The sequence below is a fragment of the Alosa alosa genome, chromosome 18, assembly GCF_017589495.1.
Source record: "Alosa alosa isolate M-15738 ecotype Scorff River chromosome 18, AALO_Geno_1.1, whole genome shotgun sequence".
Taxonomy (NCBI): domain Eukaryota; kingdom Metazoa; phylum Chordata; class Actinopteri; order Clupeiformes; family Clupeidae; genus Alosa; species Alosa alosa.
Window position 1 is genome coordinate 1,637,140 of NC_063206.1, and position 13,147 is coordinate 1,650,286.

A 13,147-nucleotide genomic window follows, 5' to 3' on the forward strand; every position below is an offset into this window, starting at 1 on the left:
GAAGGATGAACAGAAGAGGATGAACTGAGGAGAGATGAACTGAAGGGGATGAACTGGGGAGGCTGAGGATAGACTGGGAAGGGAGGATGAACTGGGAGAAGGGATGGACAGGGGAAGGGGATAGACTGAGGGGATGGGCAGGAGGGTGTGATGGGGAAAAGGGGATGAACTGGGGAGAGGTGTGATAGAGAGAGGGATGAACAGAAGCATAGGTGACATTTCTGCCCAGCAGCCATAACAGGCCTGTGCCCATGCCACTGGGTCTGTTGACCATGTCCGGGCCGTCTCCAACCAGCTGTGTGTGTGTGTGTGTGTGTGTGTGTGTGTGTGTAGACTTTGGGACGCCTTCCCGCCACCATCATCACAGGTCTCTCCTGTGTGTGTGTGTGTGTAGACTGAGACATACACCATCATCCACAGGTCCTGCTCCTGTGTGTGTGTGTGTGTGTGTGTGTAGGCTGGGACATGCACACACCATCATCCACAGGTCTCCTGTGTGTGTGTGTGTGTGTGTAGGCTTTGGGGCCAGCCTTACACACACCATCATCCACAGTCCCTTATCGGCCCATTCCAGGCACCGTAAACTCAATGCCACTCTGCAGTATGTTGGATGTGCCGACCTGCGCGCGCACCTCGTACAAACAAATGTGCAGCTGCGCGCTGCTCACACACATACACACGGCACTCGTGTGTCTGGTAAACTATGGACAGTTTAGTGCGCTGGAAGCTCTGCTGTAATGCCCTCGTAATGATGCAACAAAGACACAGGAAGCATACCGAGAGAGAGAGAGATAGAGGAGATCCCAGTGGTCTGTGGGGCGTTTTGGGTGTTTCTGCTCCAGTCAGTCAACATCCGTATCCCCACACACACACTCCGTCACAGACACCGTACTTCGGTCCATAATGCAGCACTCTTCCTTCCTCTATCTCTCTCTTCCTTCCCTCTCTCCTGCCTCTCTCTTCTTCCCTCATCTTTGTAGAGGCCTCTTTCTTCTCCTCCTGCTAGTCTCTCCTCCAGAACTATGTCTGAAATGCAAACCAGCAGGGCAGCAGCGGGGCAGCAGCGGGTCAGCCAGCGGGGCAGCAGGGCGCCAGCAGGGCAGCAGAAGGGCAGCAGCAGGAGGCAGCAGCAGGGCAAAACAGGCATGATGCTGTTCTCTAGTCTGGTGGAGACTCCTTCATCTTTTCTTGGCTAGTGTGTGTGTGTGGATCACATTCATTCCACCCTGATGCATCTACCCGTGTGACGGCTCCCTGTGCAGTGCTGTGGGGAGTACAGATAGCGTGGGAGTTCGTGCCTTGTTCGCACCCCTGTGTGTGTGTGTGTGTATCTGTGCAACTGTGTGTGTGTAATGCCGTCATATCTCCTGGTAAGCGTAATGGGGACTCCAGAGAGTCAGCTCTTTCTCTCCTCTTTCCATTCCAGGTAACACACACACACACACACACACACACCATTGTGTGTCCATCCGTGCAAGGCTTACGTGGCAGAAAGAGAGAGAACGGACTGGGGAGGAGGGAGAGAGAGGAAGAAAACAGAGGCAGGAGATGGAAATGGAGGCAGAGACTGACAGAGAGAGAGAGAGAGAGAGAGTTCAGACCTGTGTTGTTTGATGTCCTGCTTTGTAGAAATATTTATCATGCCAGCCAGCCTGATTGAATTAATTCATTCGTTAATTCGTTGGGTGAGAAGAAGCATTAATAACTGTCGGGTCATCTGGGCAGGGTATGCGCACACACACCACGTTCTCACCAGACAGACCACACGGGCATATCTCTCCATCTGTATGTGGTACCAACCCACCCCATAGCGGCTCAGTTCAATGGTCAGGTGCTCACAATGCGCCCTCAGCGCTAACCTCATCAGATTGCACTGCCCATCCATTTTACCGCGCCGGTACAGTCTTCACCACTTGAGTACCCATCCTCGCCCTTCGCCGTCATTACTTTTTTCAAAATCTATTCGTCACTTTAATCCTTTCTTCATTTCTACACACACACACACACACACCTGGGCCGCTCAGTTGGTCTTCATCATCCTCTTGGTCTCCCCAAGCTGGTGACCTTCACAGGCTTTCAACTGTAGACACAAGAGCAGAGCAGACACACACACCTTTTACACACACACACACACACACTTGCAGCACACCGCTGCGCTTTCGCGCGGCCTCCTGTATTCGTCACGTTCTGCTGTGCGTGCGTGCGTGTGTGTGTGTCTAAAGTACCATCTGGAGTTAGAGCAGCGCGCTGGCTTCAATGGTGTGTGTGTATGGCATGTGTATGTGGTATCGGTGAGCAGGCATATAGATTTCAGAATACAAAAACACACACCAACAATACCCATTTTCAAAAGATGACAGACACCCTGACGCACACATTTAAATCACCTGGCACATTCAATTATGCAGACACACACACAGGATTACAGATGAAGCTTCCTCTGTTTGTTTAAACACTGCGCCATAGCAAAACAAACAAACACACACACACACCACACCTGCGCACACGGTTACAGATGAAGCTTCCTCTGGCTTTCTCGTAGCGCTGAAGCCTGCGCCATAGAAACAATAAAAGCGCTGCAGTTCACACACACACGCCTGCGCACACATACACAAAATGCTTTTGAACAGGCGCTGGTACAAAAAACCGACCAGCTGTTTGGAGACTGATGAAATGCGTCGTGCGAGAGGTGCTGGGGCGGTCCTGTGTGCCCTCAGGGGGCGCAGCCAGAAAGTGTACATTTTATGGAGATGAAATTAGCAGCCAACGTAGCAGAAGCTGTGTGTGTGTGTGTGTGGCCAATGTGTGTGTGTGTGTGGCACTGCCTACTTAGTGTAAACACCTACCAATGATCAATTATCGCTCTAAGGGCACAATGTTTGAGAAGTAGAGAGCAACAGAGGGAGAGAGAGGCAGAGGCAACAGAGGCGGCAGGTAGAGGCATAAACAGAGGTAAAACATGAGAATGTTGGGACTGGGTGTTGGGTGTTGGGTCATTGGACATGGTGTTGGGATATGAGTGTTGAGTGTTGGGTGTTGAGACAGGTGTTGGGTGTTGGGACGCAGTGTTGGGACGCCAAGTGTTGGTGTTAGTGATAGAAATCTCCATGGATCTGACATCTCACAGTTTCACGTACACTTCTGGCTCATGGGGCTGGAGACTCTTCCACTCAGCACACACACACCTTGCCGCTCTCATCTCCCTCACCACCAACTCTCTCCATCTCCCTCACACACACGCTCCCATCTCTCCCTCACACCTCTCCTCTCTCACGCCTCTCCCTCTCCCTCCCTCTCCATCTCCTCACACACCGCTCTCTCCATCTCTCCTCACACACACACACACATCTCAGCCTCTCACGCCATCTCTCCCTCCACGCCCTCCCTCTCTCCCTCCACACTCATCTCCCTCACCGCTCTCCTCCATCTCTCCCTCACACACACACACTCTCTTCATCTCTCCCTCTCCCTCACACACACACTCTCCCTCACACACACACACACCCTCTCTTAGCCTCTCCCTCCCTCCATCTCTCACACACACTCTTCATCTCCCTCTCCCTCACACACACACACTCTCCCTCACACACACACACACACACTCTCTTCATCTCTCCTCTCTCACACACACACACACACACACTCTCCCTCACACCTCTCTCTCCCTCACACACACACACACTCCCTCACACACACACCTCTCTTCATCTCTCCCTCTCCCTCCACCTCTCTTCATCTCTCCCTCTCCCTCACACACACACACACTCCACTCTCCCTCCACACACCTCCCTCACACACACACACACACACTCTCCCTCACACACACACACACACACCTCTCACTCTCCCTCACACACCTCTCTCTTCATCTCTCCCTCTCCTCACACACACACACTCTCCCTCACACACACACACACACACACTCTCCTCACTCTCCCTGCACTCCTGCCTCTCCCTCCACTCCTCCTCTTTTGCCTCTCTTTATCTCTCTCCTCACACACACACACACTCTCCCTCACACACACACACTCCTCCCTCACACACACACACTCTCCCCCACACACACACACACACTCTTCATCTCTCCCTCTCCCTCACACACACACACACTCTCCTTCACCTCTCTTCATCTCTCCCTCACACACACACACTCCTCCTCCACACCTCTCTCTCCCTCTCTCCCTCCACACACCTCTCCCTCACTCCACACACACACCTCTCCTCCACCTCTCTTCATCTCTCCCTCCTCACACACACACACACACTCTCTCCCACACACACACACACACACACTCTCTTGTCTCTCACACACACTCCTCCCTCACCCTCTCTTCATCTCCCCTCTCCTGCACACACACACACACCTCTCCTCACACACTCTCCTCACACACACATCTCCTCCACCTCTCTTCATCTCTCCCTCCTCACACACACTCCTCCTCCACACATCTCTGTCTCCTCACACACACACTCTCCCTCACACACACACACACACCTCTCCCTCACACACACACTCTCTTCATCTCTCCCTCTCCCTCACACACACACACACCACTCTCTTCATCTCTCCCCCACACACACACACACACACACACCTCTCCCTCACACTCCTCTCTCTCTCCTCTCCCTCCATCTCCCTCACACACACACACTCTCCCTCACACACACACTCTCTTCATCTCTCCCTCTCCCTCACACACACACACACCTCTCCCTCACACACACACACACACTCTCTTCATCTCTCCTCTCCTCACACACCTCCCATCTCTCCTCACACACATCCCTCTTTTACCTCTCCCTCACACACACACACACACACTCTCCCTCACACACCTCTTCATCTCTCCCTCTCCCTCACACACACACACCTCTCCTCACACCTCCTCTCCCTCACACCCTCTCTCTTCTCCCTCTCCCTCACACACACCTCTCCTCCACACACACTCACTCTCCTCACACACACACTCTCTTGTCTCTCACACACACACTCTCCTCCACACACCTCTCCCTCTTTTTTCCTCTCCTCCTCTCTTCCATCTCTCCCTCCACACACACACCTCCTCCTCTTTTACACACACACTCTTCATCTCTCCCTCTCCTCCACACACACACACTCTCCCTCACACACACACACACACACTCTCCCTCACACACACACACACACACACCTCTCCCTCACACACACACTCTCCCTCACACACACACTCTTATCTCCCTCCCTCCTGCCACACGCCTCCTGCCTCTCCCTCCACACACCTCTCCCTGCCTACCCTCTCCCTGACACACCTCTCCCTCACACCTCTCTCACACACACACACCTCTTCATCTCCTCTCCCTCCACACACACACACACACACTCTCCCTCTCTCCCTCTCCCCTCCACACACACACACTCTCCCTCACACACACACACACACACACTCTCCCTCACTCTCTTCCATCTCTCCCTCCTCCCTCTTTTGCCTCCACACACGCTCTCTTCATCTCCTCTCCCTCTTTTACACCTCCACACACACTCTCCCTCACACACAGAGAACACCCACGGCCAGCCAGCCCGACAAACCAACACACACAAACCGACACACAAACACACACAAACAAAGAGCAACAACAGCAAAGCTCGGCCAGGAACAGCAAGTGGTGGCAGCTGTTCTTTTTTCTCAAACTACAGCACACATCTCTCATGCCCAGGGTGGGGCAGTGGGGTGAAATGGGGCTGTGTGGCCAGACACCAGCGATCTTGGTGTGAAGAAGTGAACCCACATGAAGTAGAAAGGCACCGCTAATACTGCCACAGTGGAACATTATGTGTGTGTGTGTGTGTGTGTGTCTGAGCTTGCTAATCATTCATGTTGAGGTGAGCGACCAGAGTGTGCTCTGTGGGATCCAGAAAGACTAAATAATCAAGAGTTTCCACAACTTTATTTTAGTGTGCATGTGTGTGTGCGTGCGTGCACCTTTGGGCATGGGTTTGTGTGTGTGCGTGCACACACCTTTGGGCATGGGTTTGTGTGCTCTTGTGAGACAGTAGCTGAAACATTTCTCCTTGTCATAGAGAGACTCGATATGGTGGGAATGTGTAGTGTGTGTGTGTGTCCTTCTCAGTGTGAGATTGGAAAGGCTGGGCATAACCATTTCTGGATCTGGACTGAAGAGTGTGTGTGTGTGTGTGTGTTAAGTGTAAGAGAGTGAAAGTGTGAGTGTATAGTATGTGTATATGAGTGTGTGTGTATGATGTGTGTATGTATGTGAGTGTACCTTTGAGAGCAGGTAGTTTCTGGAGCTCGCGGTTCTTGCTGAGGTTGAAGCGTGAGGAGCTCTGGCGGCGCTCCTTCTTGACGATCTGCGGGCCCCCGGAGTACTTGATCTTGTTCAGCTGGGTGGGCGGAGGCGTGCTGTTGCTCGGACGCTTGTTCGCCGTCTGCTGCTGCTGCGCCTGCACACACACAACCATGTGGATTAGGCCTGCACACACAACCTGCACACACAACCATGTGGATTAGGCCTGCACACACAACCTGCACACACAACCATGTGGATTAGGCCTGCACACACAACCTGCACACAACAACCATGTGGATTAGGCCTGCACACACAACCATGTGGATTAGGCCTGCACACACAACCTGCACACACAACCATGTGGATTAGGCCTGCACACACAACCTGCACACACAACCTGCACACACAACCATGTGGATTAGACCTGCACACACAACCTGCACACACAACCATGTGGATTAGACCTGCACACACAACCTGCACACACAACCATGTGGATTAGACCTGCACACACAACCTGCACACACAACCATGTGGATTAGGCCTGCACACACACAACCATGTGGATTAGGCCTGCACACACACAACCATGCACATTAGACCTCGCACACACAACCATGTGATTAGGACCTGCACACACAACCTGCACACACAACCATGTGGATTAGGCCTGCACACACAACCTGCACACACAACCATGTGGATTAGGCCTGCACACACAACCTGCACACACAACCATGTGGATTAGACCTGCACACACAACCTGCACACACAACCATGTGGATTAGGCCTGCACACACAACCTGCACACACAACCATGTGGATTAGACCTGCACACACAACCTGCACACACAACCATGTGGATTAGGCCTGCACACACACAACCATGTGGATTAGGCCTGCACACACACAACCATGTGGATTAGACCTGCACACACAACCTGCACACACAACCATGTGGATTAGACCTGCACACACAACCATGTGGATTAGACCTGCACACACAACCATGTGGATTAGACCTGCACACACAACCTGCACACACAACCATGTGGATTAGGCCTGCACACACACAACCATGTGGATTAGACCTGCACACACAACCTGCACACACAACCATGTGGATTAGACCTGCACACACAACCTGCACACACAACCATGTGGATTAGGCCTGCACACACACAACCATGTGGATTAGACCTGCACACACAAGGTGTGGACAGGACAGATACTAGTCCCAGTACAGGGAAGGTGGGGACAGGACAGATACTAGTCCCAGTACAGGACAGGTGGGCCGGTGTGGTCAGGTGTGGACAGGACAGGTGGGCCGGTGTGGACAGGACATGTGGGCCGGTGTGGTCAGGTGTGGACAGGATAGGTGAGGCTACTTAGTCATCGCTATTACAGTCTGCTTGTGGGTTTCACTTGTTATTATTATTGTATTATAATAATTATTATTTTATTTAATTGTTATTTTAATTGTCCAAACTAGCATCCACATTTCTCTGATAACTCACGTCATATGTTACATCTCCCACCCAAAACCAAGAGTGAAAGACGTGGAATGTGTTAGGGTGGCTTCATGTTGTTCTAACTAACACACACAAAATCAAAATAATTACATTCTTATGCCTATAATGTTTGTCTATGCTGGAACATTGGCAATTCTATATAGAATTCCACCCAGCATGTACCTGCTAGCTAGCCCACACAATGCCGCATGAACTATTAGTGCTTCAATCATACTGAGAACATGTTTGTCTACCATCCTGCGAAGTTTAGTCTGGTTGTGAATAATGCTTTTCAGGATATTAATGCAAAATCTGGCTTTTCCAGATAATGTGTTATTCAGCCTGTAAAACCAAGTTCTGAAGAAATATGAAGAAATAAGATTCGAACAGAAATATTTTACAGGCCTTGATTTTGGCATCCATTCAGGATTCAGACAAGGTTTGAACAAAATCTGAGACGGTGCAGGAGCAATCTTATATGATTTGATGGTCCCGCTATGACCTAGCAGTGTGTGTGTGTGTGCCACATGTAAACTTCTCTAACCTGATTCTAAGATTAGAGTCATGGGATGAGTTTCAGTTAGACTGAAGTCTCTTACTGTCGAGCTGTCCACTATCGTACCGTCTGTCTCAGTATCGTCCTGTTTGAGCTGACTCGCTCGTGCACGAGCAGCAGTTTCACTACACGAATACTGCCATGGCAACAGTGGAAATAATCAAAACTTGCATGTGAGTCGAAAAGTCCGCTTGACCTTCTCAGCCAATGTGATTACTCCCTGATTATGACAAGCCAAACTCTCCTCATTCACACATGCACGATGACACATGTTGAACTCATTTCTCCTCTGAGGCTTTTTCTGAATACATGTATGTAAATGTGAGCCCATAATGTCATAGACAGACATGTTCAGCACACGCTAGTCATGTTATGTTCAGCACACGCTAGTCATGTTCAGCACACGCTAGTCATGTTCAGCACACGCTAACAGACATGTTCAGCACACGCTAGTCATGTTCAGCACACGCTAACAGACATGTTCAGCACACGCTAGTCATGTGAGCACAGTAGCCGTGTAGTCGGGCATCCCTCTCTCCTGACCCCTTCAAGGCCTCCGCACATACAGTAGGTGCCACTGTGAGCGCAGCACACTCCACGCTTCAACCCAGCAACAACCCAGCACCAAACTCTGCCACCGCTGCTGTCACCGTGTCCATTACAATTCAGTTCTATTTTTGTTGCGCAGCTCAATAAAATTCATTGAATGCCTGTCTCTCTCTCGCTTATTGAATGCCTGGCTCTCTCTCGCTTATATAAAAACCTGTCTCTCTCTCGCTTACATAAAAACCTGTCTATCTCTTCCTTATTGAATGCCTGTCTATCTCTTCCTTATTGAATGCCTGTCTCTCTCTCGCTTATTGAATGCCTGTCTCTCTCTCCCTTATTGAATGCCTGTCTCTCTCGTTTTATATAAAAACCTGTCTCTCGCTTATTGAATGCCTGTCTCTCTCGTTTTATATAAAAACCTGTCTCTCGCTTATTGAATGCCTGTCTCTCTCTCGCTTATTGAATGCCTGTCTCTCTCTCCCTTATTGAATACCTGTCTCTCTCTCCCTTATTGAATGCCTGTCTCTCTCTCCCTTATTGAATGCCTGTCTCTCTCCCTTATTGAATGCCTGTCTCTCTCCCTTATTGAATGCCTGTCTCTCTCGTTTTATATAAAAACCTGTCTCTCGCTTATTGAATGCCTGTCTCTCTCGTTTTATATAAAAACCTGTCTCTCGCTTATTGAATGCCTGTCTCTCTCGTTTTATATAAAAACCTGTCTCTCTCGTTTATATAAAAACCTGTTACTCTCGCTTATTGAATGCCTGTCTCTCTCTCGCTTATATAAAAACCTGTCTCTCTCATTTTATATAAAAACCTGTTACTCTCGCTTATTGAATGCCTGTCTCTCTCTCGCTTATTGAATGCCTGTCTCTCTCTCCCTTATTGAATGCCTGTCTCTCTCCCTTATTGAATGCCTGTCTCTCGTTTTATATAAAAACCTGTCTCTCGCTTATTGAATGCCTGTCTCTCTCGTTTTATATAAAAACCTGTCTCTCTCGCTTATTGAATGCCTGTCTCTCTCTCGCTTATTGAATGCCTGTCTCTCTCTCCCTTATTGAATACCTGTCTCTCTCTCCCTTATTGAATGCCTGTCTCTCTCTCCCTTATTGAATGCCTGTCTCTCTCTCCCTTATTGAATGCCTGTCTCTCTCTCCCTTATTGAATGCCTGTCTCTCTCTCCCTTATTGAATGCCTGTCTCTCTCGTTTTATATAAAAACCTGTCTCTCGCTTATTGAATGCCTGTCTCTCTCGTTTTATATAAAAACCTGTCTCCTGTCTCTCTCGCTTTATATGAATGCCTGTCTCTCTCTCTCTTTATATAAAACCTGTTCTCATTTTATATTGAAAACCTGTTGTCTCTCGCTTATTAAATGCCTGTCTCTCATTTTATATAAAACCTGTTACTCTAAACTTATTGAATGCCTGTCTCTCTCTCGCTTATTGAATGCCTGTCTCTCTCTCCCTTATTGAATGCCTGTCTCTCTCGTTTTATATGAAAACCTGTCTCTCTCCCTTATTGAATGCCTGTCTCTCTCGTTTTATATAAAAACCTGTCTCCTTATTGAATGCCTGTCTGCCTGTCTCTCTCTCCTTATTGAATGCCTGTCTCTCTCCCTTATTGAATACTGTCTCTCTCTTTATTGAATGCCTGTCTCTCTCCTATTGAATGCCCCTGTCTCTCCTTTATTGAATCTCCCTTATTTGAATGCCTGTCTCTCTCGTTTTATATAAAAACCTGTCTCTCGCTTATTGAATGCCTGTCTCTCTCGTTTTATATAAAAACCTGTCTCTCGCTTATTGAATGCCTGTCTCTCTCGTTTTATATAAAAACCTGTCTCTCTCGTTTATATAAAAACCTGTTACTCTCGCTTATTGAATGCCTGTCTCTCTCTCGCTTATATAAAAACCTGTCTCTCTCATTTTATATAAAAACCTGTTACTCTCGCTTATTGAATGCCTGTCTCTCTCGTTTATATAAAAACCTGTCTCTCTCTCGCTTATTGAATGCCTGTCTCTCTCTCGCTTATTGAATGCCTGTCTCTCTCTCACTTATTGAATGCCTGTCTCTCTCTTCCTTACTGAATGCCTGTCTCTCTCGTTTTATATAAAAACCTGTCTCTCTCTCGCTTATTGAATGCCTGTCTCTCTCTCGCTTATTGAATGCCTGTCTCTCTCGCTTATTGAATGCCTGTCTCTCTCTCTCGCTTATTGAATGCCTGTCTCTCTCTCTCGGTTATTGAATGCTTGTTAGTGAACAACTTGGTGCTGGTGTATGTTAGCAAGTGACAGAGTGTCGGCGTACTCAAGTTGCCGCCTTTATGCGGAGCATTTAAGAAACATGCTAGCGACAGGCTCTAGCATCCCTGGGTTTCAGCGACAGGCTCATGCACCAACATTGGGTTTCAACGACAGGCTTTAGCATCTGTGGGTTTCAAAGGCAGGCGTATGCACTAGCTAATATGGGCTAATATTCTTCCTGGTCATGTCAGTCAGTTAGGACCCTTGCTAAGCCAATAGAAAACAGACTATTGGACTGCAGCAAAGATGCAAAGATGTCCACATGAGAAGAGGGTCCAGCCCACAGTGTGTCTTATGTCTGTTAATCCATAAATAAAAACAATCAACATGAATTTCACCTGCTGAGGCTTCACACATCAGATAGGTGCAAGAGAGACACGTAGGACTACGGCACCCGACAAAGGTCATCAAAAACTGAAAACATATTAGCAGCAAGTGTGTGTGTGTGTGTGTGTGTGTGTGTGTGTGTGTGTGTGTATTGGAGTGGGCATATCAGTAGCAAGTGTGTGTGTGTGTGTGTTCGTGTATGTGTACAATGTACATGGGCATGTAAAGGCAGGCCCCACCTCTTGGCTGTTGGTCTGGAGATTGCATGACTGGGCTGGACTGAGAATAGATAATCAATATCCCCAAGCGCACATGACATCAGAGTTGGGTGAGCGCAGTTCAGTCACCAATACTGCGGACCGCGTCTGCTGGACATCATCTGCGCACCTCAGGTGTCTGACAAGACACTGTGTGTGTGTGTGTGTGTGTGTCTGTGTGTATAGGTTGAGTGTGTGTGTGTGCAGGTAGGTGAATGTTTGTGTGGGAGGGGGTGGGGTTTATCTCTCTCACCCTCCCCGAAAATCCCCAGAAATGATAAGCCCCACCCCCTCCCACCCAGAAATGATAAGCCCATTTTCCATCTCTGTGCGTGAGGAGCAACTAGTGGTAGAGCCCCGCCCCTTTTCTGTCCTCTTGTCCAATGAAAAGCAGGCCACAGAAATAGCCAATAGAGAGCCAGGGAGCCTGAGGATACACACTCTGAGAGGAAGAGAGATTTTCTGAAGAGAAATCCTTAATCTGTGTGCTCCGCACATCTCCTCTTTAGAAGACCTCAGAGCAGGTCACACACACACACACACACACACACACACACACACACACACTCACTCTACACAGGGCTACCCTTAGAGCAGGTTTTATCGGAGGCTTAGAGCACATTTAACACACAGAGGCACAACACTCTTACCAGGAGAGACTGATGGGAGGCTGTGCCTGCAGGTCAACTGGGCACTTGAACCCAGGGGCTGGGGATGGGCACTCTAACCCAGGGGCTGGGGATGGGCACTCTAACCCACAAGCACGTAAAGGTGATGATGCAGGGCAACTTCAGCAGCCCTAGGGCAACATGACTGACAGGTGTTGTTTGGGCACTTCCCCACTCAGATTAGACACCAGCATTTTACCTGAAGAGCTTCAAATCAACAGTAAGCTACTAGTCATGATCCTTTATATCCAATGAGAGCGCACAGAACCGATCACATGATTGCAAGGAAACAAAAAGTTGCACCATGTATCATTGCCTTAACAGCCATCAGATGTTCACGTCTGTGTGTGCAGGACGGACGTGTGTCTAGGGCTGGGACGGTAACCGCATTACCGCGGTCACGTGACCCCTACCGCGGGTCTGAGCTCGTCACAGTCATCACCGCAAAAAAAAAAAAAAATATCTGTGAAACATTTGGGTGATTCGACTTCGACGTTTTCAACCATGACATATGCACAATTCCGGTTTGAAAAAATAGCAGAATCTCAGAGTTATGCAGTCAGCCTAGACGTCTGCAGGTGGCTAGCCTAGGCTAGGCTACATGAAGTTGAATCCCACTAGAATTGTCCTGCACATGTGTACACGTACTGTAGGCCTATGTATTGTTATGATGTGTAATGAGATGAACCATC

At 49.0% G+C, this 13,147-nt stretch overlaps 1 protein-coding gene across 1 annotated transcript in view; it reads right to left on the reverse strand.

The window, feature by feature from the left end:
- Positions 1 to 13,147, reverse strand: part of ppp2r5d (protein phosphatase 2, regulatory subunit B', delta) — a 51,980-nt gene that overhangs the window by 32,711 nt on the left and 6,122 nt on the right. The window contains exon 3 of the mRNA XM_048269154.1: positions 6,262 to 6,439. Coding sequence (XP_048125111.1) covers positions 6,262 to 6,439 — 178 coding nt within the window. The remainder of the gene's footprint in view (positions 1 to 6,261; positions 6,440 to 13,147) is intronic.